We start from the raw sequence: 27,132 nt of genomic DNA on the forward strand, positions 1-27,132 counted from the left end.
TTCAGGGGTTTTTATTTCGTTTTTAAAGCTTGCTTTCTATTTCGGTGAACAAGAAGAGCGAAAGAAAAATTTGTGGAAGGAAGACAGTGAAGGTTTCAAGGACAGGTGTCTTTTCTCTCAGCAGCACTTCTTTCATGCAAGAGAAAGAAGGATATTTGAAATCGAAAGGCTGGGCGCCCAAAACAGAGTAATACACCCCCCTCACACACATTTCAACCGGGTTTATTTTGTTTTGGTTTTCGATTGGATCCGATGTGAATGATCAACATTCCCTCCATATCGGAATATAGATAGCCGCTCTTTAAAAAAAAGAGTTGAAAGCGAAGTCGTTTGAAATCTCTCGTTCTCCCCGAGCTAATGGTTTTCCCTTCTGTGTGATCGGACCCCTTCTCACTTCTCTGGAAAGGATTTTTGAGGAGAAGGAAGAATGCCTTCGGATGCTATTCTTAGTTAAAAGTGTTGTAGAAGGCTTTCATGGCCGGAATCACTGGGTTGCTGTGAGTTTTCCGGGCTGTATGGTCATGTCCCAGAAACATTTTCTCCTGACATTTAGCCCACAACTATGGCAGGCATCCTCAGAAGTTGAGGGGTCTGTTGGAAACTAGGCAAGTGGGGTTGATATATTTGTGGGATGTTCAGGGTGGGAGAAAGAACCATGGAAATGAACACAATCTGCCTACCAGTATTTAAAAACTCTAAAATCAGGATAGTAAGTAAAGAACAACACTAAAAAGATAGGGGAATTCCAGACAAGAAACAATCAGGGCCAGCTTGAGGCAAGTATGAATGTTACAATTAATCACCTCCCAATAAATGATTCTCTCAGGCAGTAAGCACCCAAGCTTTCAAACAGAAAGGCTATTCAGTGCTAATCAAGGTAACCAATTGCCACATTCACATTTGTCTCAAGCACACAAGAGTCCTTTCTCCCACCCTGAACATCTCACAGATATATAAACCTCACTTGCCTAGTTCCCAACAGAACCCTCAACCTCTGACGATGCCTGCCATAGGTGTGGGCGAAACGTCAGGAGAGAATGCTTCTGGAACATGACCATACAGCCCAGAAAACTCACAGCAACCCAGAGTTAAAATGCTTTGAACCTCGGACTATATAGACTGTGGAGGCCAGGGTTCATTCAAATCAGGGTTCGGGCATGGAAATTCCCCGCCTGACCCAGGGCGAGTCACACTCTCTCAGCCTCAGAGGCCCCTCCCCTGAACAAACCCTGCCAAGAACAGCTTCCGAGGTGATCGCCAGAACTCAGAAAGGACGCCAAGGCACACAACAATACAAATATCTTTTCCATCGGCACGAAGTCGTTTCCTCTTCCTCAACACTGCAATCTGCGTTCGTTCCGCTTTAAAAAGAAAGCTCCGACGAGTCCAGAAATAGAGAGGCAGGCACTTCGACCTCCGCCTCTGTGGAAGGAGAATGGAGTCTCCCCAGGGACAGAGAGCTCCAGGGGGTCTTACAAGGGCTCAAACACAGCAAGGCTGACCATTCCCACCTGAGGGAGGGACACGCGTCGGGGCCTGGGTTTGGGAGCTCGCTCCCCTGAGGTTTCTTTCTCTCCCTACATACAATTGCGAGCAGATCGAGGCGAAGGGCTGTAAACAGCCGCCCAACCTGTAAGTCGCCTCCCAGGAAGGATGTCCAAATATAAAGGCGGGGGCGGGTGTGTGGAATCTATGCTCCTCGTGGCCGAAAAACAGCCTGGAATCACATGGAGGACTTGCCAACGAGTAATTCTCAACTATATAATGATGTTCGTTAAATCCACTGGTACATAATGAGCCTTTGAGCAAAATAAGCCTATGGTACAGTGCAAAGTATTGAATTGCTTACAGCACAGACCTTTCTATTATGGTTTTATTATGGCCCTTTTAGAGAAAGAGTAGTGTTTGCATTCCCAATGCCATGCAACTATTTTTATCAACATGACTGTATCCATTTGTTTCGTAAAATATAAAAATACAATTGGGTGGGAGGGGAACTTCGTCCTCAACCTACTTTTGCATTATTCTATACTATGATCACCATTGAAACTTTCTAAAATGGTTAAAACAATTTCTTGAAATGAGTCTTGATGTCCTTATGTGGTTTACTTTTATAAAACCAGCTTCCTGTTCAGATTTTGAATTACAGTGTTCCCTCACTATTTCGCGGTTCACTTTTGCTGTTTTACGATTTTTCAATAAACTCTAAAAGACTATTACAAATCATAAAAAATTGCAATTTACAGCCTAAAGAAGGGAGGAAGGAGAAGCCAAAGGGAGAGAAAAGAAGCCCAAGTGGCAACAGGAGGAGAAGGAAGCAATTTATCAACACACGATTGGTTGATAAAGACTTAAAATAGTGTATAACTACTAAAATAATGTATAAATATTAAAATAAATATAATGTCCCTACGTGGATTTTCACTTATTGCGGGTGGTCCTGGAACCTAACCCCAGCAGTAAGTGAGGGAACACTGTATTAACAACCACCATGTCACAGAGAAGCCACTGAAATCCACAAGCATGTGGAAAATTTCAACAAAAAGAAGGAAACCATGATAATGAACAAAATCTGGCTTCCAGTATTTTAAAAAATCTAAAATCATGACAGTAAATAAAGAACAAAACTCTAAAAGGGGGGGGGGGGAATTCCAGACAAGAAACCATCAGGTCCAGCTAACACCTCCCCCAGGCAGGAATTAGCCAGGTTTTGAAGCTGAAAGGTCATTCAATGCTAATCAAGGTAATTAAATGTAACATTCACACTTGCCTCCAACAGACAAAAGTTCTTTCTACCACCCTGGACCTTTCACAGATGTATAAAACCTCCCTTGCCTGGTTTCCAATACATCTCACAACCACTGGGGGTGCCTGCCATAAATGTGGGCAAAACATCAGGAGAGAATGTTTCTGGAACATGGCCATACAACCCAGAAAACTCACAGCAATCCAATGATGTAATTATTAAAGAGTAATTCTCAAGACACCTTACTTTCACTTCAGATTTGAATGAGGATGATTTTATTTATTTATTTATTTATTTATTTATTGCATTTCTATACTGTTTTTCTCACTCAAGGTGGGTGGGACTCAAGGTGGTTTACAGCATAATAAATGGCAAGACTCATGGCTCACATATGTGTAAAAATACATCATATATCTAAAATATCATAAAGTTGTAGATTAAAAACCTTTAAACTATAAAACATTAGACGTAGACATTGACATAAAACATAAAACATTAAACATTGCATCAATTCAGAGGTTGTCATTTAGCTACGTTATTGCTGCAATCACTCACCAGATGCTTGCTTGAATAGCCAAGTTTTAAGTTGCTTTCTAAATGCCAGGAGGGAGGGGGCCAATCTAATTTCGCTGGGGAAGGAGTTCCACAGCCAAGGGGCCACCACTGAGAAGGCTCTGTCTCTCGTTCCCACCAGTCGCACCTGCAAGGACAGCAGGGCGTCCCCAGCTGATCTTAATGCTCTAACTGGCTATTAAAGGGAGATGTGTTCGGACAGATAAGCTGGACGGGAACCATTTAGGGATTTATAGGCCAAAGCCAGCACTTTGAGTAGCAGACTGGCAGCCAGGGGAGCTGAAGCAACAGGGGGGTTGTATGCTCTTTGTACACCACTCCAGTAAAGAACCTGGCTGCCGCCCTTTGGACTACTTGAAGCTTCCAGGCCACCAAAACTCCAAACAAATATTCGGTAAAGGATAACTGCACATGATGCTGTTTCTTTATGAGTAGGTCCACATTGCCTTGCCATATTTATCATAGAATCATAGAGATGAATCATTCAGATCAACCCCCATCTCAGTTTGGGGGTCTTCAAATAAATCATCCCCAACCCGTGGCTGTCCAGCTTCTTCTTCAAGGCCTCCAGAGAAGGAGATCCTGCTACCACACTAGGCAATTGGTCCCATTGCCAATTTGCTATACCTGTCAAAATATTTTCTGTAATGTTCAACATGTACCCTTCTATAAGCTAAAACTGTTAAACCTGATCCTCCTCTCTGTATTCCAAGCCTCAGTTAATAGGAAGCAAGCCTGAAAGGCTGTGGGGCTTCTTCCTGAGTATGTGAAGAGAAGCATCTGGTGAGGTTCGAAACCTCACTGATCCCAGTATGTCCTGTAGATGGGACATTATAGATGGGACATTTTAGTTGTGTATGCCTTCAAGTTGTTCCTGATTCATGCAAGCCTGTCATGAGATTTTCTTGTCAAGTTCAGAATGGTTTGCCTTTGACTTTATCTGAGGTGGAGAGAGTGTGACTTACCCAGTTATCCTTTAGGATTTTAGAAAGATGGAAGCTCTCTATCTAGCAACAACTTTTGGAGTAGACAAAAGATGGAGACGATACTGGGAAAACAGGGAAGATTACAATGGAAGGCAGCCTCCTCTGTCCTCCTTACTTCCATAAAATCCTGTGAATGAAGCTTGCCCAGTAAAAGTCTTATTCTGAAAAATCAAACCATAGGGAGTGTCCAAAAATTTGGGAATGATGATAGTTGCAAGGGATACACAGCTCAGATGTGAATCCCATTATATTCAGTGGAATTTACTCCCATGTATATTTTGCATTGAGGTTATTGTGGGTTGAACACACAGCTCACTCCTGTCCATCTAGCTTGTAAATACTAAATCGTTGTATTGGGGAAGGAAAGAAGAGCTGGCCATGTGATGGGTATGCTTAGAAAAGGCAGCTCTATATACAAGTCTACCTTAAAGTAAAATTTGGCTCTCTCTTAAGTAAAGATAAAGGTTTTCTCCTAACATTGAGACTAGTTGTGTGCAACTCTGGGGGTTGGTGCTCATCTTCATTTCTAGGTCAAAGAGCTGGCGTTGTCCGTAGATTCCTCCAAAGTCATGTGTCCGGCATGACTTCATGGAGTGCCATTACCTTCTCGCCGGAGTGGTACCTATGGATCTATTCACATTTGCATGTTTTTGAACTGCTAGGTTGACAGAAGCTGGGGCTAACAGCGGGAGCTTACCTCGCTCCCTGGATTTGAACTGCCAACGTTTTGGCCAGCAAGTTGAGCAGCTCAGCAGTTTAACTTGCTGTGCTATCCGGGGCTCCCTCCTAAGTATACTGTACATGCCTGTATAAGTGGATACAGTGACAGTAAATGCAGAAATTGTTTCTCCAGTTTATATCCAGCTATGTAACACTTCAAGACATATCCAGCAAAACAGATACATAACCGCAGTACTCTAATTTCCCAACAGCATCAAGGAATACAAATATATCTTTCCACTTCTTTTCTGCTTGACTTCTAATATAGCAAATAGAAATGCCCATACACAGCAGCAGCTAGAGTATTTTACACTCATCTACAGCACACACATATCTGAATGAATAAGCCACATGCTGTTGATATTTTAAAAGCATGTACTAAACATATTGCTGAAGTTGGACCATTGCATTGAAATAGAGTCAAATAATAATTACTGTAAGTAACTTCAAATGTCACCTGAGTTCCTTTTGACAGGCTTCAAAGCTTGCCACTTATCTAGTCAACACAGATTCAAGATGTATTATCTTTATAGTCCACTAGGAGATGCTCCTTCACTCTTCCTAAATTTATCCAGCTGAGGACCAGGTGAAATGAAAATTGGGCTTGTTTTAAACTCAGCTTGTTTTTTCTCAATTACAGTTTAACATCCAGTAATATTCTGAGCAAGAGGGAACATATTGTTTCAGCTCATTTTAAAAATTATAATTTAATAGATAACATTTAGAAATGGCAAAATTATTTCATATTTTGGATGCAGAGAACCTGATGCTCAAAAATGATAAAATTTGGGGAAATAAGCTTGAATGATTTTCCCTTTCATCCTAATACTAAGTGTTATGGATGCCTCTTTCAATTATCTTGGGTAACTTCCAGACTGCCAAAATCCACATTTTAAATGGGGAGGGGGTAAAAAATCCTGGGACCTGACTGCAGGTTCCCACACAGACTTGTCAGTGCCAGGATTGGGTCCTCTGCTGTCCTCACAGGCTTCCTCTGTATCAGACCAAGATGGAAGATATATATATACATGTTATGCACTGGACTGTATATGCACACATGTGAATATCTTAATATATATATAAATAGATTTGTAGGTGTGCATATGAGGTTCAACACATGAGTGAATATAAAAAACTAACAAAACTTCAGCTGTATTTCTCTCTTCCCTCAATTATTTATTCAAGCTCTGTTTAACATTATAAAGTTTAAAATAGCTTGAGAGAGTTCTAATTCCTCTTTTCATGCTTCCTTTAAAACATCTGTGCGTCCATTTTGCAGCTGTATCAGCTGATCAGCTGTTTTGAGCTTTCAAAAAGCAGATGTGTCCTGGAGCAGTCTCCATGTTGGGAGGGAAGGAAATAGTGTTTTCCTTGAGTGCAGGGATACACAGTAATGCAAATATATGCATTTTCTGGCTGGAATCAGGATAAAAGCACACCTTTTAAACATGTGTTTTTGTCCATTGCAGTAAATTAGTGCGGATTTGCAGCTAGTGTCATGTAGCCACCCCCTCCTTTTAACTCGGTAACTTCCAAATTTTAGATGCTGTGTAGAAGGGTCCACAGACTGTAGGTCTGGGGGAGGATTGTCTTTGCTTTTCTCTGAGACTGAGAAAGTATAGGTTGCCCAAGGCCATTCAGTGGGTTTCCATGGCCGAGTTAGGAATTGAACCCTGATCACCAGAACTCCAATCACCAGAATCACTACACCATGCTGACTCTTAGCTGTTGAAAGGTCTATGTGCTATGTTGAAAGGTCTATGTGCTAAATGCTACTGGGTAAGGAGTGTTATCAGACAGACAAGCAAACTAGAAAGTATATTTTTTATTAATCTCACTGGTATACTATGTTTCTCCAAGGTGCTCTGAGGTTCCCCAGTTTGACTTTTCTCTTGCAATAATTAATTAAATAATTAATTAATTGCAGTATTCATATTCCGCCCTTCTCACCCCGAAGGGGACTCAGGGCTGATCGCAATGTACATATATATATGGCAAACATTCAATGTCATTAGACAAACAACACAGAGATAGACACAGAGGCTATTTAACTTTCCAGTTTCTAGCTTTGTGAGGGTATGCTCGATTCCGGCCACAGGAGGAGCTGCTGCTTCATCATCCAATGTGACAACTAGAACTTTTGATGGAGTACTTCCTCATCCGGCACGCTTGCTGCTGGATGTTTTTATGGTGTTGTAAATTAGTTAAATAACCCTCCACACATAAGCGGTCTCTAAATTTTCCTACTTGACAGATGCAACTGCCTTTCGGGTTGCTTAGGTAAACAGCGAGCTGGGGCTATTTAATAGTCGGGCACTCAATCTGACTAGGTCTTTGAACTCACGACCTCTTGGTCAGTAGTGATTTATTGCAGCAGGCTACTAACCAGCAGCACCACAGCCCAGCCCCAGCTTACAGTAAAATAAGCTGAGTTTGTAGTTCTCCACATTTGCTGGGTTTAGGAGTGGAGGATTCTTTCAAAAGTGGGGGAAAACCCAAACAAAAATTGATTATTTCTTTTTTCCTGAAAGAACACATTTCTAGAAATCTCTAGGTTGTCCACTGGAGGTTCCTAAAGATAAAAATTTAATCAAATCCACAAACATTTAAATCTCCAAAAGTCAAACTTGCAAATGTGGAGGGCCAACTGTACTTACTTGGGTATAAGGCCACTGAATTTACTGAAACCTGCTTTTAAGTAGATGTGTATAAGACTGTGTGATTAGGCTATTTAATGAATTTTGTAACTGGTGGAGAATGGAAGACTTGAGCTTCAGATTCCACAGTCAGTCTGTCTGCTGCACTGCATTGGTTTTAATCATGCTCAGAATTTGAAAAAATTAATCAAAGAAGGTTTGCCATTTGGATGTTATTTATTACCCAGCTGTCTATGGAAATTGCAAAGAAGAATGGCTTTTTCATAATTGACTGTGTCCTGTTAGCTTAGGTTGTGTGTATGTATGTGACCTCAAGTCACCTGTTGCCTCATGGCGATCCCATGAACTTCTTAGGGTTTTCACTATCCAGGGCAACTTTAGGGCAAAATGATAATTAGAGCATAGGAATGATGGCATTAGTGACTAAGAAATAATCTCATCCTTTGCTTGTTTACTTAGTTCAATAGGACTTACTTTCCAAATAACATTCAAAAGATTGTGCACAGAGTGGGCCAAAAGTCATGAAGGGGTCCTATATATACTGGATATGATGCTATGGTATTAGAAGCCATTTGTGAAATTTGATTTTTTCACATGTAGTGTACGTTTTTATACACAGTATATTATACTATGGTATTATAAATTTAAAATAAGAATAAAGAAGTCATTGAAGATTGAAACCCTTTTGTGACTTTTGGCCCACCCAGTATAAACTATATTGCATTACATATAATAATTGATGCATTTTAGAATGTTAGAACAACTCTACTTAAATGTATTTAAATAGTTTCTGTCCATTTTATGTCATGAAGAATATAGTAGTCTAGTCTATATCACTGAAGAATCTGCAGAAAGGAAGGGAACTGATCAATATTATGACTTTGTGATCATTCATCACTTATTTCAAGTTCATCTGATTGCATGACCAGGTAGGAATCTAGTATTTATAAAGATTCATGTATGTATGTATGTATGTATGTATGTATGTATGTATGTATATTGGTTGTTATCCTCATCAAATCTCATTACAGTAGAGTCTCACTTATCCAATACTCACTTATCCAACGTTCTGGATTATCCAATGCATTTTTGCAGTCAATATTTTCAATACATCATGATATTTTGGTGCTAAATTTGTAAATAAAGTAATTACTACATAGAATTACTGCGTATTGAACTACTTTTTCTGTCAAATTTGTTGTATAACATGATGTTTTGGTGCTTAATTTGTAAAATCATAACCTAATTTGATGTTTAATAGGCTTTTCTTTAATCCCTCCTTATTATCCAACATATTTGTTTATCCAACATTCTGCCTGCCCATTTATGTTGGATAAGTGAGACTCTACTATATCATAATTATATGTTAAATAGGATGTGATTGTACTCTCATTAAAAAGGCTTTTTCTTCATAAAATGTTATTTTAAAATATTAAATTAAGCAACTGAAAACTAGCTAGGCTTAATGTACTTCTGATTCTTTAATGTACTTCTACCTTTTAGTGTCCCTGGGCATGAAAGTGATATGCCCCTGATGGTGTGCTATCAAGCCTCCCCCACCCCACTCACATTTATATTTATATAGTCCAGCTGCTTTGGGGAGAAAATGTAGCATACCTAGAGCAACCCTTTTAATACAGTCACTCAAATGCTTGATTATCTCAGACTTAATACAAGGTGGATTCTGTTTGGAGAACTAGTGGTACAGGCAAGGTGCTTAAGAAGTTTATGGAAATGCTGTGAAATTCCACTAGTGTTTTGGTCTTCTTACAAGGTTGGTCAGGAGGTTGGTGCCAGCATGATGTAATGGTTTGAGTGTTGGATCAGGACTCCAGGTTTGGATCTCCATTTAGCCATGAAAACCTACTGGGTGACCTGGAGCAAGTTGCAGTCATTCTCAGCCTCAGAAGAAAGCAATGCCCAATGCACTCTGAGAAAATCATGTGAAGAAAATCCCATGATAGGTTTGCCTTAGGGCTGCTAAATCAGAAGGCACACAATTATAGCAATTTGCTGACTTTTTTCTTTGTGATTCCAACCAAATAACCAGCCAAAGGCAATGGTGGCTACCTAAAAAGGTTTTATGTGACCTCTTCCCATATATTGATTGTGCAATATAATCAGCATTTCGAACCATGCCATGGGAAACTACTTTCTGGGTTTTTTTCTCTTGACAAGTCTATTTGACAATAAATATATGTATAAAAATACATAAAGAATAGCCACTCAGAAGAATTACAGTAATAGGGATTTATGCAGACCATTCATTCTTTGTTTTGTCCCTAGTTATCCAAGCGTAAACTTTCCACAGAAACTGATTCTACACATTTTAATCTGACTTCAGATAAATCACTTTATTCTCTAGTCCAAAGTATGCCTACACACACATTGTTATTTCTGCATTTATTTTGCATTAGCGTATCATCTTAATTCTTTAGTAGTTTGAATTACAGTATAACCACTGAATCTGTGAGATCAGTACTAGTGATTTCACTTATCCAAGTCCAAAAAACCCCTTTCTTTCTAGGTATCTTCTAGGTCTTCCAGAACTATTCTATGATATGTTTCCACCCCTAGTCACACTAGAGGACACACTAGAGGACCCAGAAATGCTAGGGAAGTGTTCTCTTTAGGATTTTTGAGGTTCTCCAATGTGATTCTATGGTATGCTTCTGCTGGATGTCATTTACTTCATTATGGTTCACTATTATCTGCGTTTCCATGTTTCCACAGTAAGTCCAGGGATGTATTCCTTGCAGATATGGAATTGCTACTGTACAAATCCCTGGTTTAGAACAGGGAATACCAATTGGCACACCACAACAACCTCTTCTTATTTCAGACTGGGTGTTTGCTGAGACATTTGCACAAGGACTGTCTTGGCTTATTTTATTTCACCTTTCTCCTTGTAGAAAATCCAAGGCCAGATTTGATGTGATAGGCAGGGTTCCTATCTGGCCAGCTCACAGTAACAAAGCTGATCCTCACTGACCTATAGTTCTCCAAATGTGTTAGATAATATTTTGGTGAGCAATGATAGTCACTAGGTTGAAAAAAAAATCTTCTCCAATTCATGCTAAGTAATTCCAGATCCATACAAGAATACTTTATTTCAAATATACATTTTTGGTATTATTATTTGCATAGCAGGCGTGTTAATGCAGTAAACAAATCTCCTGGCCAAAGGCCTTCATATAGATATCTTTAAGTATAAAGCAGAAATGGGACTACACTTATGTAATATAACAAAACATGTTTTTTTTCTGGCATAAAATCAGATATATTCCAAAATAATATTTTATTAACTTTTAAATGATTTCCAGCACAGCAAACATAAAAACCTAACTCTAATAGATTTCAGAGTAAAGAAAAATTATTGTTCCTTGCTCAAGATTGCCTAATGTTTGATTGCACAAAGGACGTATGAATAAGCAGGGTTTGGAAGTAACATGCTACATAGTTACTTTGGCAGATAATACTTTTTGCACTAACAAGCTAGAACAGTAATATCTTTTTTCTTGCTAATTTACGTTGCACTTGTAAGTTGCTACTTTTTAGAGTCATGCAATAAGGTATCTATTTGTTACTCATTAGTGGCTATGCTCTGGCTACACTGTGCATCTACACTGTAGTTTTAATGTAGTTTGACACTACTTTCACTGCCATGGCTCAATGCTATGGAAGTGGGAGGGAGGGTTGCAGAAGAGGAGGTGGATTCAAACAGCCGGACTTTATACTGATGGAATCTGGATAGATAGTTCATTGCTTAAGAAGAAAATCTTGATGTTGTAGCCATTTGTTGAGTCCCCCCCCCCCCCCCCCCACACACACACTTGGAATATACTACCGTGGGGACAGGGGAAGGGGTACTGGAAAACAGTGGCAGAAGATGGGCAGCAATGCTCATCATCCACCCCCTACTCTCCTACTTGTCTTACTACCATCCATATCAGCCCAGCTGCATAGCATACTACTGCCCACCTTGGCCTCCCCCCCCCCCCCCCCGGCCACTGCCCTGTACATCTTTCTGGGGAAACGGAGGACTCCATGGGTAATGTCTCCCTTTCTTGGTCTAACCAATAGCCCTACTGGACCTAGAAGGGGTCACCGAGCAATAGCCCTACTGGACCTGGAAGGGGTCATTTAGTAGGTGTAGCAGATGGCATCGTGGCCAGTGGACAGGGAGAAGCTGGGGGATCTTGAGATAGATATTGAGAAAATGCCTCATGGGGTGTGACCCTCCCCTCCCAGATGGTGTCATTCATTGAGGTCCACACACTTTGCACCCTGATACCACTGCTGTAGGGGAAAATGTACTCTTCACATTCCATAATGGGGAATATTTGAAGGGTTCTCTGACTTCAAGCTTATGTGTTGCCCAGTCTGGAAAAACTGTCCCATCTAGAAGCTGTTTTACAATAACTTCTGCAAGATCACAGCATGGACTCCTTCAGTGGAATACCTTTTGCATCTGAAGACATGACAACAGCATCTGGAAGCTTTTGATGAATCTGCAAGACTCTAGGATCCTTCAGTTGGGCCAGTTAGTTCAAAAATGTATTGTTATTCTAATCCTGGATTTCACACCGGGTAATAGTTTCTTCCTGCTCCTGAATCTAGTCATGTGCTAAATATAGCAGGGTTTCTTTTACTCTCTGTGTCTCCTACTACCAGCATTAAATGTGGTTAGCTCTGGGCTGAGCAGTTTCCTTCCTTTTCATTGTTTCATCCATGAATTTAACATGTCTCCCCCTCCCTCATGCTCCTCTCCAATATTTATGTCCCTGATCTCACACATTTAGATTTATTCATGAGAAATGGTCTCGGACAGGAGATACATCATCTGAATAGTTTTTAAAATCCACGAAAGTAGAGGTACAAATCCCTAGACTTTGGCCAAGTTTGGAAAAGCCCTCCATCTTCACTACCTCACTGAAAACTGCAGATGTGCAGATTAGTTACTCCATAGCACCTCTCAACTGCTGTATTGTACCCCATTCCCCAACTGTAGATCAGACAAGAAACACTAGAAATACCAATCTGTGCTGTAGGTTGAGAGTATGGAAGGAAGGCATGAGTCTGGATGTTCTGAGCAGTTAACAGAGTAACAGGACTAGATTTTGTGGATGTTAAACAAGTCAGGTCTTTAAATAACCTTTTAAACATGACATAAGCAACGAAATAATGAATGACCACATTGTGATTTTGCAGTTAACGTGTTGGTGAGGATTCTACTTTCACACTAACTGTACAGTCATCCACAGACACTCAATACTAGAGCAATTTAGAGATGTATGCATATTGTATAAGTGCTCAATGATGGTGTGTGTGTGTGTGTGTGTGCATGCCTGGTGTCACAATCTCATCAAATTTAATACCATTTATGGTTCTGTCTTCGATCGGCCTCCCGCAAACCTTTCCACCGAGGCTGAGAAGTGAAGCAGTACAGGCCTGCATGTTTCAGCCTTACATTATTCCTTTGCCATAGGAATTCCTCTTGTAGGAGTTGTCGCTCCCTTGCATCTCCTATAGATTTCTGAACAGGCACACAGAAACTGCAGCAAGTTTCTGATTCAGACCCAATCTTGAGTTCTTTTTGCAAGCGGTCTATAAGGTAGTTTTCAAGGTCACCTCTTCCATCTTGAGCACTCCTAAGCCTATGGGCATTGGTAAGCAAATCTCCCGCCATCTTGATTCTTGTGATCTTGGGTCTGAGAAATTCCTTCTTGATTGTGCTTGCAGTGTGAGGATCTGCATACTTGACACACAGAGCATACAGCTCTTCAAAATAGCCTGCCACCGTCTTCCATTGTAATACGGCAACTTCTAGGGCTGGTGCCACACCATTTATGAGTATATTGGGTGGTTTCTGGAATCACAAAGAATAGAACAAAGGTGGCAAATAAGAAAGGATGAAAATAATCAATGATACATCTTTAAGTACTTGCATTGCAGACCTCTTATCTCTGTCTTCTAATCAAATCTTTACAAAGTTATGGTGTGGTAGGCAAAATATGGGAAATCCAGATTTTGCTTTGCATCAACTTCTATTTGTGGAAGCTTGGGTAAATGTTGACCTCCAGTTCCCAGCAACCCAGCATGGCCAGGAATAAAGGACTGTGAGAGCTGAAGTCCAAAGCTAGGGGCAGAGGAGAAGTGGTATTAATCTTCACGTAAATGGGGTCTTAGTCATGTTTCTGAAGAACTAGTGTGGTTTATATACTTCTTACAGTATACTGTCAATGGGATAAGTCGTGAATAATGTTGTAGCAATTCATACTGTTACAAAGCTGAATAAAGTCACAGGAATGCAGCATGTCCATTTGGATCGAAAAATGTGGGGAAATCCTGTATACTTTGTCTTGTAGGAAAAAAAGTTTGATACAAACACATGGCATGATCCTTCTTATTGAGGGAATTAATCTCACCTATAGTAGGATAATTGCAACTGGTGCCTTAATTAAATACCAAAGGGAGTTTAGCTAAATTCTTTTAAAATATGATGAGCTTTCATAGGGTGGAGGAAGAGTATAAAATAAATTATATCATAGAGTTGAATTTTTTTAGAACATTCTACCTCAGGCATTATAAAACTTTGTTATGTGGATATATACACAGATGCCTGTAACTTTCTGGTTACTAGTGGTAGGGAGAGCAGCAAGTGCAACAGCACAGGTGAATAAATGGTGTTCCCTTTAATTTCCTCATCCAGATATAAAACTTCAGATATCAAAATGGAAGAAAAGTAAAATAATTATTTTTAAAACAATTTTTCCAGGATAGCAAAAAATTGCTATTCTTTAAATTCTTTAAATACTGATCCAGCATACAACCTGCATTACAAGGCATTTGTAGGCATTCCGTTTGGCAGTTGTCTCAAATATGCAGTTGACTTAAATCTTCTGTGATCATTATTTTAGATATGCCCTTATTCCAGTGTTCAAACCATCACACCACACTGGCTCTCGAAAAGGAATAACACTCTTAAAATGTCATGAAGTATAAAGTTTAATGTAATGACATCAAACTCTTGTGACTCACCTGGATAACTTTGGTGCAGTATGCACCTCCCCTGACATGCTGGTATTGTATCAAAGCTTCTGCTGCCTCCCTTTCCTCCTTTGCCTGGTCCAGGAAGAATTTTGAGACATTTGGTAAAGCCATATCAGAATGGTCAAATGTCTCACCCTATTACAGTAAAGAAAACACCACTAAGTTTAGATACACATGCCTTTAAGTGTTTCCTTAGCAAAAAATTTCAACAAGAGTAAAAAGAAGAACATTTCAAGAAAAATGACAAAATCTGCTTTTCTAACATTTTGACATAGGATAAAGGTAAAGGTTTCCCCCGACATTAAGTCTAGTTGTGTCTGACTCTGGGGGTTGGTGCTCAATGCTCATCTCCATTTCTAAGCCGAAGAACCAGCACTGTCCGTAGATGACTCCAAGGTCATTTGGCTGGCACAACTCCATGAAGTGCCATTACCTTCCTGCCAGAGTGCCGTTACCTCCCTACCTATTGATCTACTCACATCTGCATGTTTTTGAACTGCCTGATTGGCAGAAGTTGGGGCTGACAGCGGGAGCTCACCCTGACAACAAGTTCAGCAGCTCAGCAGTTTAACCGGCTCATTACATTTTTACATAAGTAAACATAATGATTTATATCAGGTTTATTCCATATTGTGCATATGTGTTTGTGTATTGTGGGAAATTAAAACAAATATTGTAAATTATGCAAAAAGAATTGGTTGATCCAGCTGTAATAATGGCCAATAGTTATTTCCAGGATATTTTTCACTATCCCAAATTGTTTGAAATTGATTTTGAAATGTAAATAGGACATGTTAAAAAGTACAGAATAATGTATGAATATCTCACAAGTTATTTTCCCAAAAAATGAAAGTAGTACAGAAAAACAGAAAGTTAGGAAATATGGTTTGCAAGCAGACAAGATAGTTGTCATTACAAAATCCAAGTGGAAAAGGAAGGATAATAACTACCGTATGTTACTATTACTAACCAAGGTCTGGCTTTTGGTATGCTCCTCCTTATATACGGTTTCTGGATTCTTATCTTGTTGAAAGCAATGTGACTTGTTCTAGAACCACTGAGAGAAAAAGCCACTGTGTCTCTTCCCTATTGTAAGAACTTGGCCTTGGACTATTTCCCCAGTTCTTCAGTCCAGCATCACACCTATTATCTCCCTTTTCAGGTTTTCTTGCTTCTTGAGTTGCCCACCCTTTGTATCTCTGTGACTGACATAGAGGAAGCCTACCCTAGACCTCACCCTCCTTGCCTTCAGCTTCTACCCACTATCTGACTAAGATAGTATATTCCATGAGTGGGAATCTTGTAGGTCTCCAGGTATTGCTGGACCGCAATTTATTGAACGGTTGTGATTCTTACCTATCTTCTAGGCCCATTTAATGATTTTCTACAAACATGCTTTTAACTTTCCTCATGTAAATTTCACATCTTTCTCACAAAACATTCAATACTATAACTGTTATGGTTGAGCCTTATGGCTCCGATACTGGGAGACGTGGTCGTAAGACTCCTCGGGAGTCAGACTCTCTTGAGGAGCGAGAAAGGAAATGGCTGCGGGACTTATTTGCAGAACCAACTGACGAAGACTCCTTTGAGGGTTTTACCGAGGGAATGGAGGAAGAGATGGTTAGCTCAGAGGAGGATGATATGGAATGGACTCATGTGAGGGAGGATTTGGGTGCCACCGGCAATGATAGTATAGGAGGCGACTGGGGGGTTGCAGGATTAGACCCGTGGACGAGCTGGAGGGATGGGACGGGATCCACAGCTGGGGATGCTGTGGGGCGTAGTCAAAGGTGTTTTAGTTCTGATGAGGAGGATGATGATGAGGCACCTGGAATTAGGGTAACAGCTGACAGCGATGAGGAGTTGTAAACTGGCATAAAATGGGGTTTAGAATCCAGGGCTAATTGCGTTGGGCAAGGTAATCTGGACGAACGCTTGGGCTCTTGTTGGGAATTTCCTGAAGACGGGTGTGATTCGTTTGCTGAATACGTAAGTTACCAAGGACACTGGGCATAGACGGCGGGAGGAACTGTGTGGGCTTTTCCTGTGCAACTTGTGTTTAATCTTAATAGCTTGGACCTCCGTCGTCTTTTTGACGGACATTAATTGCCTACTCTGGATTGACGCTGGACTGACTGACTGACTGACTGACTACGACCTTGGACTATCCCTTCTGTGATTATCGGTGGAACTAGTGAACTAAAGACGTCTGTACCTGGCCTTCGACCTTGGACCGGATTGGGACCCCGCTGACTGCTTCTGCCCTGATTGATGTGTTTGGACCCGGAGTTCGCTTGCTGCACGGAGGAGTAACAACTTAGTTAATCAACCACAGCTGTTGAGTAGCAGAGAGTAATCTGCTGCCAGTTATTTATGTTTCATTGAATCTTAGTTTACCAGTTTTTGTTTGTTTTAAGAGCCAGGCTGAAGTAAGCATTTTTGGTTTAACCCGGATTAAACTCCCGTTTAATCCGGTTTATCTTTTGAACTTTTTAAAGTGTCTTTTCATATTGAAGGCAAGTCTTTGCCTAGCCCTTTGTCTTTTACGGACATTTTTGGTTCTGTATCTTTAATAAACTGTGTTGAATCTTATCTGGTGGCGTTCTGTCTGTGACAATAACATTATTAATACCTTAAGGTGGAAAAGTCATTTGTTTTCCAGACATTTAGGATTATTTACAGTGCCATACTTAGTCTCAACTATGATATGATTGCAATAAGGATACCCCGCCACCACCAATCTACTTCACGGTTGGCAAAGAAGTATGACCTAGTTTGTATCAGGCAAATACAAAAACAAATTAATTTCAGTCTAGGTCTCCTAAAGCAGAATGTGTTTGCAGTGTACTCCACAACATGATAACCAAAAGGGTCTTTATTTTTTTTAAATATCAATTGTTTAGTTAATGATACTAAGTTAGGCATACTTAAGAAACATAACAAAGAAATCTCTCCACACACAACACCATGAACCTGACACAAACATCATTTATCCTGATCACTCTGATCTCTGAAAGAATGGATTCCCTTCCACAAGCCCTATGAGGAGCGGCTTAAAGAGCTGGGCATGTTTAGCCTGCAGAAGAGAAGGCTGAGAGGAGACATGATAGCCATGTACAAATACGTGAAGGGAAGTCATAGGGAGGAGGGAGCAAGCTTGTTTTCTGCTGCCCTGCAGACTAGGACACGGAACAATGGCTTCAAACTACAGGAAAGGAGATTCCACCTGAACATCAGGAAGAACTTCCTCACTGTGAGAGCTGTTTGACAGTGGAACTCTCTCCCCCGGGCCGTGGTGGAGGCTCCTTCTTTGGAGACTTTTAAGCAGAGGCTGGATGGCCATCTGTCGGGGGTGCTTTGAATGCGATTTCCTGCTTCTTACCAGGGGGTTGGACTGGATGACCCATGAGGTCTCTTCCAACTCTACTATTCTATGATTCTATGATTTTCCCTTGCAGCAGATGCCCAGTAAAGTAAATTTGGGGGGGGGGGGGGGCGGTTTACGATGGTGGCAATAATGTCACTATTGCATTAGTGTCTGTGATTACACTATGCAACATGATTTTTGTTCCTGGGTTATAAATGTCATTTCCTAATTGCTGCTATCACAAAACATAGGAAAAGTTTTTTAAACTGCAAAAACTTTGCTTTTGCGAGACATCCTGCACCACACTTTGCTATAGTTTTTTTTAATGAACATCTCCTTGAGTCTCAACCAATTCAACATAGTTTATGGCAGCCACAAAAATGAAGTTTCTGGAGTATAACAACTGCTTTCAAAGTAAGTACAGGAATAACACTTTCAAACCAGGAACAGAAAATGTTTCAAATTTTGTTACATAGTATTATGGAATAGTTACTTAATTACAATTGCAAAGAGATCTTGTGGCACCTTAGAGACAAACTGAGAGAAAGAAGTTGAGAGCATAAGCTTTTGAAGACTTAAGTCTACAGGTGCATACAGTGATGTAAAAGGGCTCCTTTGAGTCCCTTGTTAATAGAAAATCAGGATGCAGACTAAATAAAATAACTAAATAAAATCAGGGTGTAAACTAAACCAAGGAGATGAGGGATAAAATGAAGGTATCACTCCTGAATAGGAATTTCACTATGGAATGAACCTTTCATTCATTCCCCAATTTACTAGCATTTCAGTAACTTCAAGCTTCAGAAATACACATTAGGCATCCACAGAAATGGGGAAGAAAAAGTTACCAAGGGAATGTGGACATGGCTAAGAGAGTTCTAGATATGAAGGATTTCCCATATCTCTGGATGCTAGGGATTTAAAATGTTGGTAAAATATGTATTTGGAATGACATTTTTTTATTTTTGTGTGTTCTCATTTGGTGTCCTATAATTACATCCTTGGCTTTTATCACAGCCTCCCCGCATGCCAGGGCATCTCACCATGCATTCACTCTGCATGCAGGGGATGATGATCATTGAGCAACGCAAATCTTTCAAGGGTGCATCTACACCAGGCATGGGCAAACTTTGGCTCGTCAGGTGTTTTGGACTTCAATTCCCACAATTCCTAACAGCCAGTAGGCTGTTAGCAATTGTGGGAGTTGCAGTCCAAAACACCTGGCGGACCAAAGTTTGCCCATGCCTGATTTACACTGTAGAATTAATGCAGTTTGACACCACTGCCACTGCTATGGCTCAATGCTATGAAACCCTGGGAGCTGTAGCTTTCCCTTCTCCCTGTAGTTTTACCCTTCTGGAGCCTTATCAAACTACACATCTCGGGATCCCATCACATTAAGCCATGGCAGTTAAAGTGGTGTCAGGATGTATTAAGTCTACATTGTAGATGCACCCTGGGTTAAACTTTGGGGTGAGAAGAAGCGCTGCTGATGAGCAAGTCGGGGAAGACACTGGGTGCATCTGCCCTGTAGAATTGATGCAGTTTGATATCCCTTTAACTGCCATGGTGCAGTGCTATGGAATCCTGAGATGTATAGGGTCTAGCACTCTTTGGCAGAGGAGGGTAAAGAAGACCTTGTGAAACTACAGCCCTATGACCCCATAACACTAAGCCTTGGTAATTAAAGGGGTGTCAAATTGGAAAGGCGGGAAGAGAAGAGAAAGGCTGCAAAGCGGCGGGCAAGGCAGGGAGAGGACCCGAGCGTGGGCGCCTTTACCAGCATCTGGAAGAGGTAGGCTCCTTCGAGGAGGGCGCTGCTGAGCCCGCACAGGCCTTCTTCCACCACGGGAGGGAAGTTCTGCTTCACCAGCTTGCCCAGCGCCCGGGCCTGCTGCTGCCGGTGGATGGTGCAGAAGGGCAGCCCGCTCTTGAGCCGCTTGGGGTTGGGCTCCGCCATGGCACACGCCCTCGCCTCCCCTTCGCCCCCTTGGCCTCGCTTTCCCTTTCCACGCAGGCCCTCACGCCACTCAGCAGCTCAGCCACCTTTGCCACCTGGATATCTTCATTGAAAGCGACCCCACGGAAGAGGCGAAGCGCGCTCGGCCTTGGCGCGTTGCTCTATATATGTCTATCCCTCTCTCTGTCCCGTCCAGGTGGGGAGGCGGTGCTTGGCAGTTGGCACTCACCTGGCCGCAAGCATTTCCTCCAAGAAAGCGCTCTCACGCCGCCAGAGACAAAAGGCCCCTGACTGCCTCCCCCTCGGGCGTGGGAAGGCACCTTGGGAGCTGCATTTTGCTTGGAGGCCCAATTCTCGCTTCCTCACCTCCCCCTCCTCATCTCTTCCGAAATCAAACATCGAGACTTGTTGCCAGCACTGTGCTTTTTGTAACCTGACTTTCTTGGGGGAAAAAATCACTTTTGAATGCCTGCCTGTCAAAACATTGTGATGAATTCACAATTAAAAAGGGTTTTCTGAGGCTGAAAGTCAAAAGTCCATCCTAGGCCCATTCTACACTGCCATACAAAATCCAGATTATCTGCTTTGAACAGGATTATATGGCAGTGTAGACCACGATAAACCAGTTCAAAGGAGATAACCTAGATTATGTGATTTGATAATCTCCCTCAGGGAGATAGGCGGGGTACAATAAAGTGGTGTTGTTCTTGGTATTATTATTATTATTATTATTATTATTATTATTATTATTATTATTATTGTTATTATTGTTGTTGTTGTTAGGCAATGTAGAAGGGGCCCTAGAATCCTTCTTTACCATCCAGAAGTTCCCATAGTCAGCCCTCCCTATGCTTGGATTGTCCACGGCTTGAATGTGTGTGTGTGTGTGTGTGTGTGTATGTATGTATGTATGTGTGTGTGTGTGTGTGTGTGTGTGTGTGTGTGTGTGTATATATATATATATATATATATATATATATATATCTCAAAGCTTGATTTTTCCATTTTATATAAGAGATGCCATTAGGATCCCTTCTACACTGCTATATAATCCAGATTATCAAAGCAGATAATCCACTTTATCTCCTTTGAACTGGATTATATGAGTCTACACTACCATATAATCCAGTTCAAATAAGATAATCTGGATTTTATATGGCAGTGGAAGGGGCCTAACTTGAGCATCCATGGATTTTCATATCCACATTTTCGAACCAAACTCCAGTGCATACCAAGGGTTCACTGTATTGCAGTTCCTCAAGTAATATTTTGCACTTACAAATGGGATGATCTTGTACTTAAGACCAAAGGTCTGTGTGACCTTTCTTCCTTTCTAAGATAAACTGCTATCTTTGTATGTAGTGTACTAGATCTTTGGTTCTCAAATGTTTGAATCAAAATTCATTTCATAGTTTTATAGGCCTAGCTACCCGTGAAATAAAAACTGCACCCTATGAATACACACCAAATTCTACAATCAGTAGAAGAGCATGTGGCCCCATCCCCAGTGCCATAAAACATCCAAATTATCTGCTTTGAACTGGATTATATGGCAGTGTAGACATATAATCCAGTTCAAAGCAGATAATGTGGATTATATCTGCATTGATAATCTGGATTATAAGGCAATGTAGAAGGAGCCTTCCTTTTCTCTAATGCCATTGTTTCTTTAGTACCTGCTGTATTAAGAATACTGTATGTATCTGCAAATCTGAAGTTCATGGTGCGCCTGTCTTGTACCGTTCCTATCTATCATGTGCACACTGAAATTAATGTGGATGTTCCTATTTAAAAGAACAGCTTTGGTTCACTAGTCATATATGCATGTCATATAAAATGCTTAAGAAAGCATTCTGTTAGCAGTTATACTTACTGCATATCTAGTGACAAGTGTTTTAAGATCAAGAAGTGTTTTAAGATGTTTGTCTTCAGGTATGTTTTGACTGAGCCATTGGTGTAGTGGTTTGAGTGTTGGACTAGAACTCGGGGGGGGGGGGGGGAGGGGGGACACCTCACTTAATTCTTATTCAGCCTTGGAAACCTACTGGATGGCCTTGGGTAGGCAAGTCATGTTCTTTCAACACAAGAGGAAGGCAATGGCAAACCTTCTCTGTGTAAATCTTGCCCCAAAAATCCCACAACAGGGCTTTCATGAATTGGAAAACTTGAAGATGCACAAGTTTTTTCTATTAAGGTGTTAGTTTCTAGTCCATCAACCTAATTATAAAACTGGGTTGAGTCAATTTGTGAATCCGTTCAGTGAACTGTATTGGAACAGTGGGACAAATGAGTTTGACATCCTAACACGTACTGTGGCCTTGAACAGACATGCTCTGTTCTGTTTGACACAGGAGCAAAGAGTACACGTGAAAACTTCTATTCTGAACATTTACTGAAGTTTAGAAAACAAGAACATGATGGAAGTGTGTTATGCAAAGGTTGAGCATCCATGTTTTATGGTAACCTATTTACTTAATCATATGTAATAATTAATATAATTTTTCAAATAATTACTAAAGGAGGAGCCCATAGGCATGTTCAGGACCCAGTGAACTGGAAGTGTAAGTAGGTTGTTTTCATGCTTGTATGTTTCTGTCCACTGAAGTTCTACATGGTTGAACTTAAGGCATTTAAAAGTACCACTCCCTATAATGTATTCATCATTGCTGTGTAAATCTTTATTCCATCACATGCTCTAATTATCACTAAATTATCATGAAAACTGAACACATCAAAAATAAGAGAAGTAAGCTGAGTGTATGTGTTTTTCCATTAATATTTAAATTGCGTAGAGCTCTCTTCAGGCCTTTTGACACAGCATCAAAAATATACCTGGAAGGTATACTGAGGTGTTCAACACAACCTTTTAAGGTTGCACGCTTAGGATGAGAGCCTGATTAACATCATCCAGACAGATCAGATATTTTCATCATATTTGGTTGGCAGAATTTACAAATTTGGCAGAATTTACAAAGTAGAGATTTTTCGTAGCCACCTGAAGAATTGTTATTAAAGCACTCAAAATATTGTCGAAGGTTTTCATGTCTTGAATTACTGAGGTTTTGTGTGGTTTCCAGGCTGTATAACTATGCTCTAGCAGCATTTTCTCCTGGTGTTTTGCCTGGCTGGCATCTTCAGAGGATCTAATGGTGGTAAAGCAAATGGAGTATATATACCTGTGGAATGTCCAGGGTGGGAGAAAGAACCAATGTCTATTAACCAACTGTGAAGGGTATAATCAGCAAGCTTGATTTACAGGTGTCTGAGTTGGATCCATCCATTACCATGTCAGTAACTGAGAAGATTGCATAGTCAATAGTGAAAGCATCTGCCCAGAAGTAGCCACTGCCAGACCTCAAATTTTGGCAACCCATGATGTAGACATTATAGATAAAAAAAACAACATCTGGGACAAAAACTGCCCCCAATCAAACTAGGGCATTTATGGTGATTACATTTTTTTCCAAACAAAGAAGGCTGGGAGCTACTCAAAACAAATATCCTAACTCATGTGCTATTAGTTCTGTTTTGGGTCTTGTGGAATATATTTAGAATAGAATAGCTTTATTTGTCATTATGTTATTACACAATGAAATTACATGCCTTCCCCCTCACACAACACAAAACAACACACCCATCCCTCCACACTCCCACCACATAGCCCCCAATGCCACATCAGTGCAAAGCCACAGAGTTCAGCATAGCCACAGCTCTAGGATAATAGCCATCCTTCAGTCTGTTTGTTCTTGTCTTTGTCACCCTGTACTATCTGCCAGATGGCAACAATTAAAAAAAAAAGAATATGCCAGGTGAGATGGATCCCCAAGAATGCTCTGAACCTTTTTCAGGCAGCTGGAATTATAAAGTTCTTCCAAAGAGGGAAGAGGGCAACCAATGATTATCTGGGCAGTAGTGGTGACCCTTTGGAGCACTTTCCTATCTGCCACTGTGCAGCTACTAAACCATGCACAGATGCACTCCCTATAGCCAGAGCCGCCCCTAGGTATTTTTCAAGTGTAGGCGAACAGAATTTTGGCGCCCCCCCCCAAACCAATCACTGAAAAATAAAAGCATTGGATAAGCGAAAATGTTTAATAATAAGGAGGGATTAAGGAAAAGCCTATTAAACATCAAATTACATTAAGATTTTACAAATTAAGCACTAAAACATATTTTACAACAAATCAACAGAAAAAGCAGTTCAATACCTTGCGGAGGCAGGCCGCAGGAGACAGGAGTTGCCTTGATGGCGCCCCCAACAAGATGGCGCCCCAGGCAACTGCCTAGTTGGCCTGGTGGTTGAACCGCCTCTGCCTATAGCACAGGGTAGAAAGTCACCAGCAGTTTTTCATTCAGTTGGTGGTTCCTTAGGAGTTTCAAGTAGAGAGGTCTCTGCTGGGCCCTCTTAACCAGTGCTGCTGTATGGGTGCCCCAGGTCAGATCCTACTTCACAGTGACACCTAGGAACTTAAAACTGGCCTCCTGCTCCGCTTGGTCTCCATTAATGACCAAGGGCTGAATTTCTGGTCTGTACTTCCTATAACTCACTATGAGCTCTTTGGTTTTATTGATGTTAAGAACTAGATTATTGTCCCTGCACCACGAGAGCAGCCGATCCACCTCATGGCAGACTCATTCAGATATAAGCCCCACCACAGTTGTATCATTTGCAAATTTGGTAATGATGTTGCTATGGTGGATGGGGGTACAGTCATATGTGTACAATACAAAAAGCAGAGGATTCAACACAGAGACATGTGGCATCCCAGTGTTGAGAGTGAGAGCTGATGAGATATGGTGTCCTAATCTAACTCTCTGGGAATGTCCAGACAAGAAGTCCATAATCCAGGAACAGATTGAATATGACAGTCCAAGATCCATGAGTTTAGACACCAGTCTATGTGGAAGGATTGTGTTGAACATGAAACTAAAGGCTGCAAAAAGCATCCTCATATAGTTCCCCTGCCATTCCAGGTGGGTCAGAGCAGTGTGGAGCATGATGGCTATGGCATCCTTTGTTGATCTGTTGGCTCTATATGCAAACTGATGTTTATCCTGTGCACATGGAAGGCAAAAAATGATATACTTGCAGACCAGTTTTTCAAGGCACTTCATGATGATGGAAGTAAGTGCCACTGGTCTGTAGTCTTGAAAGTTCCTGATCGGGAACTTCTTTGGTACCAGAACAATGATGGAGGCCTTCAAACAAGATAGAGTAATAGACCGAGATGAAGACTGGTTAAACATCACGGTAAAAACACTGGCCAATTTATTATGTACCTGCAAACATTCCTCTGTATACAGGGCATTTAATACCCAAGGTTCATGGGGAGTCAAAAAACATCTCAAATTGAGATACTCAGTGGCAGAATTGTATTTGTCTAGATGGGAGGTAAACAGCAATCTTGACAGTACTCAACTAGCATAAACCCCATTAAAATCTATTGTATTTTTTGTTGTGAAGCACCATACACATTTGGTACTTTAATATTTAAATATCACCCCAGTCTGGCTATGCCAAAGTTTGATGACAATGAACAATCAGCCTATTCAGGATCCAAATGGCAGGAAAGATAAATCCGTATTTTTTTTTATTCTACCATAATTAAGATAAAGTTTGAAGACTTGATGAGTCTGGATTATTGTTTTACCACACCACTACATTAAAGAGTGATAAAACTTTATAATAATCAAAGGAAGTTTACATTGTGAAATGGTGTACGCAAAGGACAGCAACAATCATGATTTTAATATGTGGGGTGGGGTGGGGAGGAGTAATAAATAGTTTCCATATTTTATTCCAACACTCAAGTGAACTTTGGTGACTTTTTTCAAGAAGTTCTTTATCCTACAAGAAGGTTGCTCTATTCATTTTCTGGATAAGTTACCGCATCTCCACTTGGCACAGAAGAAGTGCAGCTGCTCTCCAAAGCTCACTTTTATGGTGCAGCAATTTCTTTTTTCTTTTCTCTCACTCAAAGACAGTGTGAAGGACTTATGAATCACCAGATTTATAATTACTTTAGGATGTTAGAATGCATTTTTGGTAGGGATTTATTTGTTGTTAAGTGAATGAGTTTGAATAAGTTAGCAATAGCTGGCTATGTATTGTATGACTAGAAGTGACCTGACACAGAGTAATAAAATGCTTTTGCTTACTGTATATTTGAATCGTTTCATTTCCCTCTTCATCGTGTTTCTGCTTAAGAATGAAGCTGTCATTTATGCCAGCTGTCTTTGAATATATTTGTTCAAGTATTCTCTGTCCTAAGACAGTAGAAAGATCAACCTGGATAAAGCTCAACTTCCAGCATGAGGAGGCAGGCTAAGAAACCAATTGTCAGGGGGGACATACTTAGGTCTGAGAGAAGGGGTGGGATGGGGAGACAAAAGCTCCTTAAACAAGATCTTGGATGTGGTCCTCTGGAAATTTGGACAGTGAAAAGGCAACGTCACAATACATTGCACAATGCATTCACATACCTCAACACACCAGAGCGTAGCTATAATGTCTATCACTACATGTAGAAGGGGGTTCCCTAAAAGGTCCTTGGCCCATTCCCAGATCAGCAGCCCTGGCCATACCCCAGACCTATTTTGTTGGGAGAAGTTGTGGCTCCAGTTGCCTCTACAATAAAAAAGCCTGAGTGTTTTCCCAACCCATTCTATTTCCAATATCTCTCTTCTGTATTTATACCCTGCCACCATCTCCCTGAAGCATTCGGGGTGGCTCACAGAAGCACTCCAAGTGCCGCATATAAACAGCAATACATTAGTATATGCACAGTGACATAAGTATAAAAACGACAACATACATAAAATCCCACTAATAAAATTGTAAGAATTATACAATTATAAAAATTTCCTAAAATGCAATAGAACCTGACAATAAGTTGGCTATCTGCAGTCACAAATCAAAGTGTTGAGTGGCACAATTGGTGGATCATCGAGCTGACCATAGATTACACAGGATCAAAGGCTTGTCTGAAGAGCCATGTTTTTAAACTCACCTGAAAGGCTTGAAGAGTGGGGGTTAATATAATTTCTTTAGGGAGAGTATTCCAGAG

The 27,132-nt window shown here is 40.7% G+C and overlaps 1 protein-coding gene across 1 annotated transcript; it reads right to left on the reverse strand.

The window, feature by feature from the left end:
• Positions 1-11,832: 11,832 nt before the first annotated feature.
• Positions 11,833-20,424, reverse strand: LOC100558194 (ferritin light chain, oocyte isoform). The gene is made up of 3 exons (XM_003214807.4): positions 19,886-20,424; positions 14,724-14,870; positions 11,833-13,551 (listed from the first exon to the last, which is right to left on the reverse strand). The coding sequence occupies exons 1-3, from the start codon at positions 20,063-20,065 to the stop codon at positions 13,054-13,056; spliced, it is 825 nt and encodes a 274-aa protein (XP_003214855.1). The 5' UTR covers positions 20,066-20,424; the 3' UTR covers positions 11,833-13,053.
• Between the last annotated feature and the right edge of the window lie 6,708 nt (positions 20,425-27,132).

Source organism: Anolis carolinensis, chromosome 1 (assembly GCF_035594765.1).
Source record: "Anolis carolinensis isolate JA03-04 chromosome 1, rAnoCar3.1.pri, whole genome shotgun sequence".
Classification (NCBI taxonomy): Eukaryota; Metazoa; Chordata; class Lepidosauria; order Squamata; family Dactyloidae; genus Anolis; species Anolis carolinensis.

Excerpts from the sequence above, each read along its gene's own strand:
- LOC100558194 (XM_003214807.4), bottom strand. The coding sequence starts at position 20,065 with ATGGCGGAGCCCAACCCCAAGCGGCTCAAGAGCGGGCTGCCCTTCTGC. Across the intron at positions 14,871-19,885 it reads CCTACCTCTTCCAGATGCTG|GGTGAGACATTTGACCATTC; the intron begins GTAAAGGCGCCC and ends TTACTGTAATAG. Across the intron at positions 13,552-14,723 it reads ACTGCACCAAAGTTATCCAG|AAACCACCCAATATACTCAT; the intron begins GTGAGTCACAAG and ends TTGTGATTCCAG.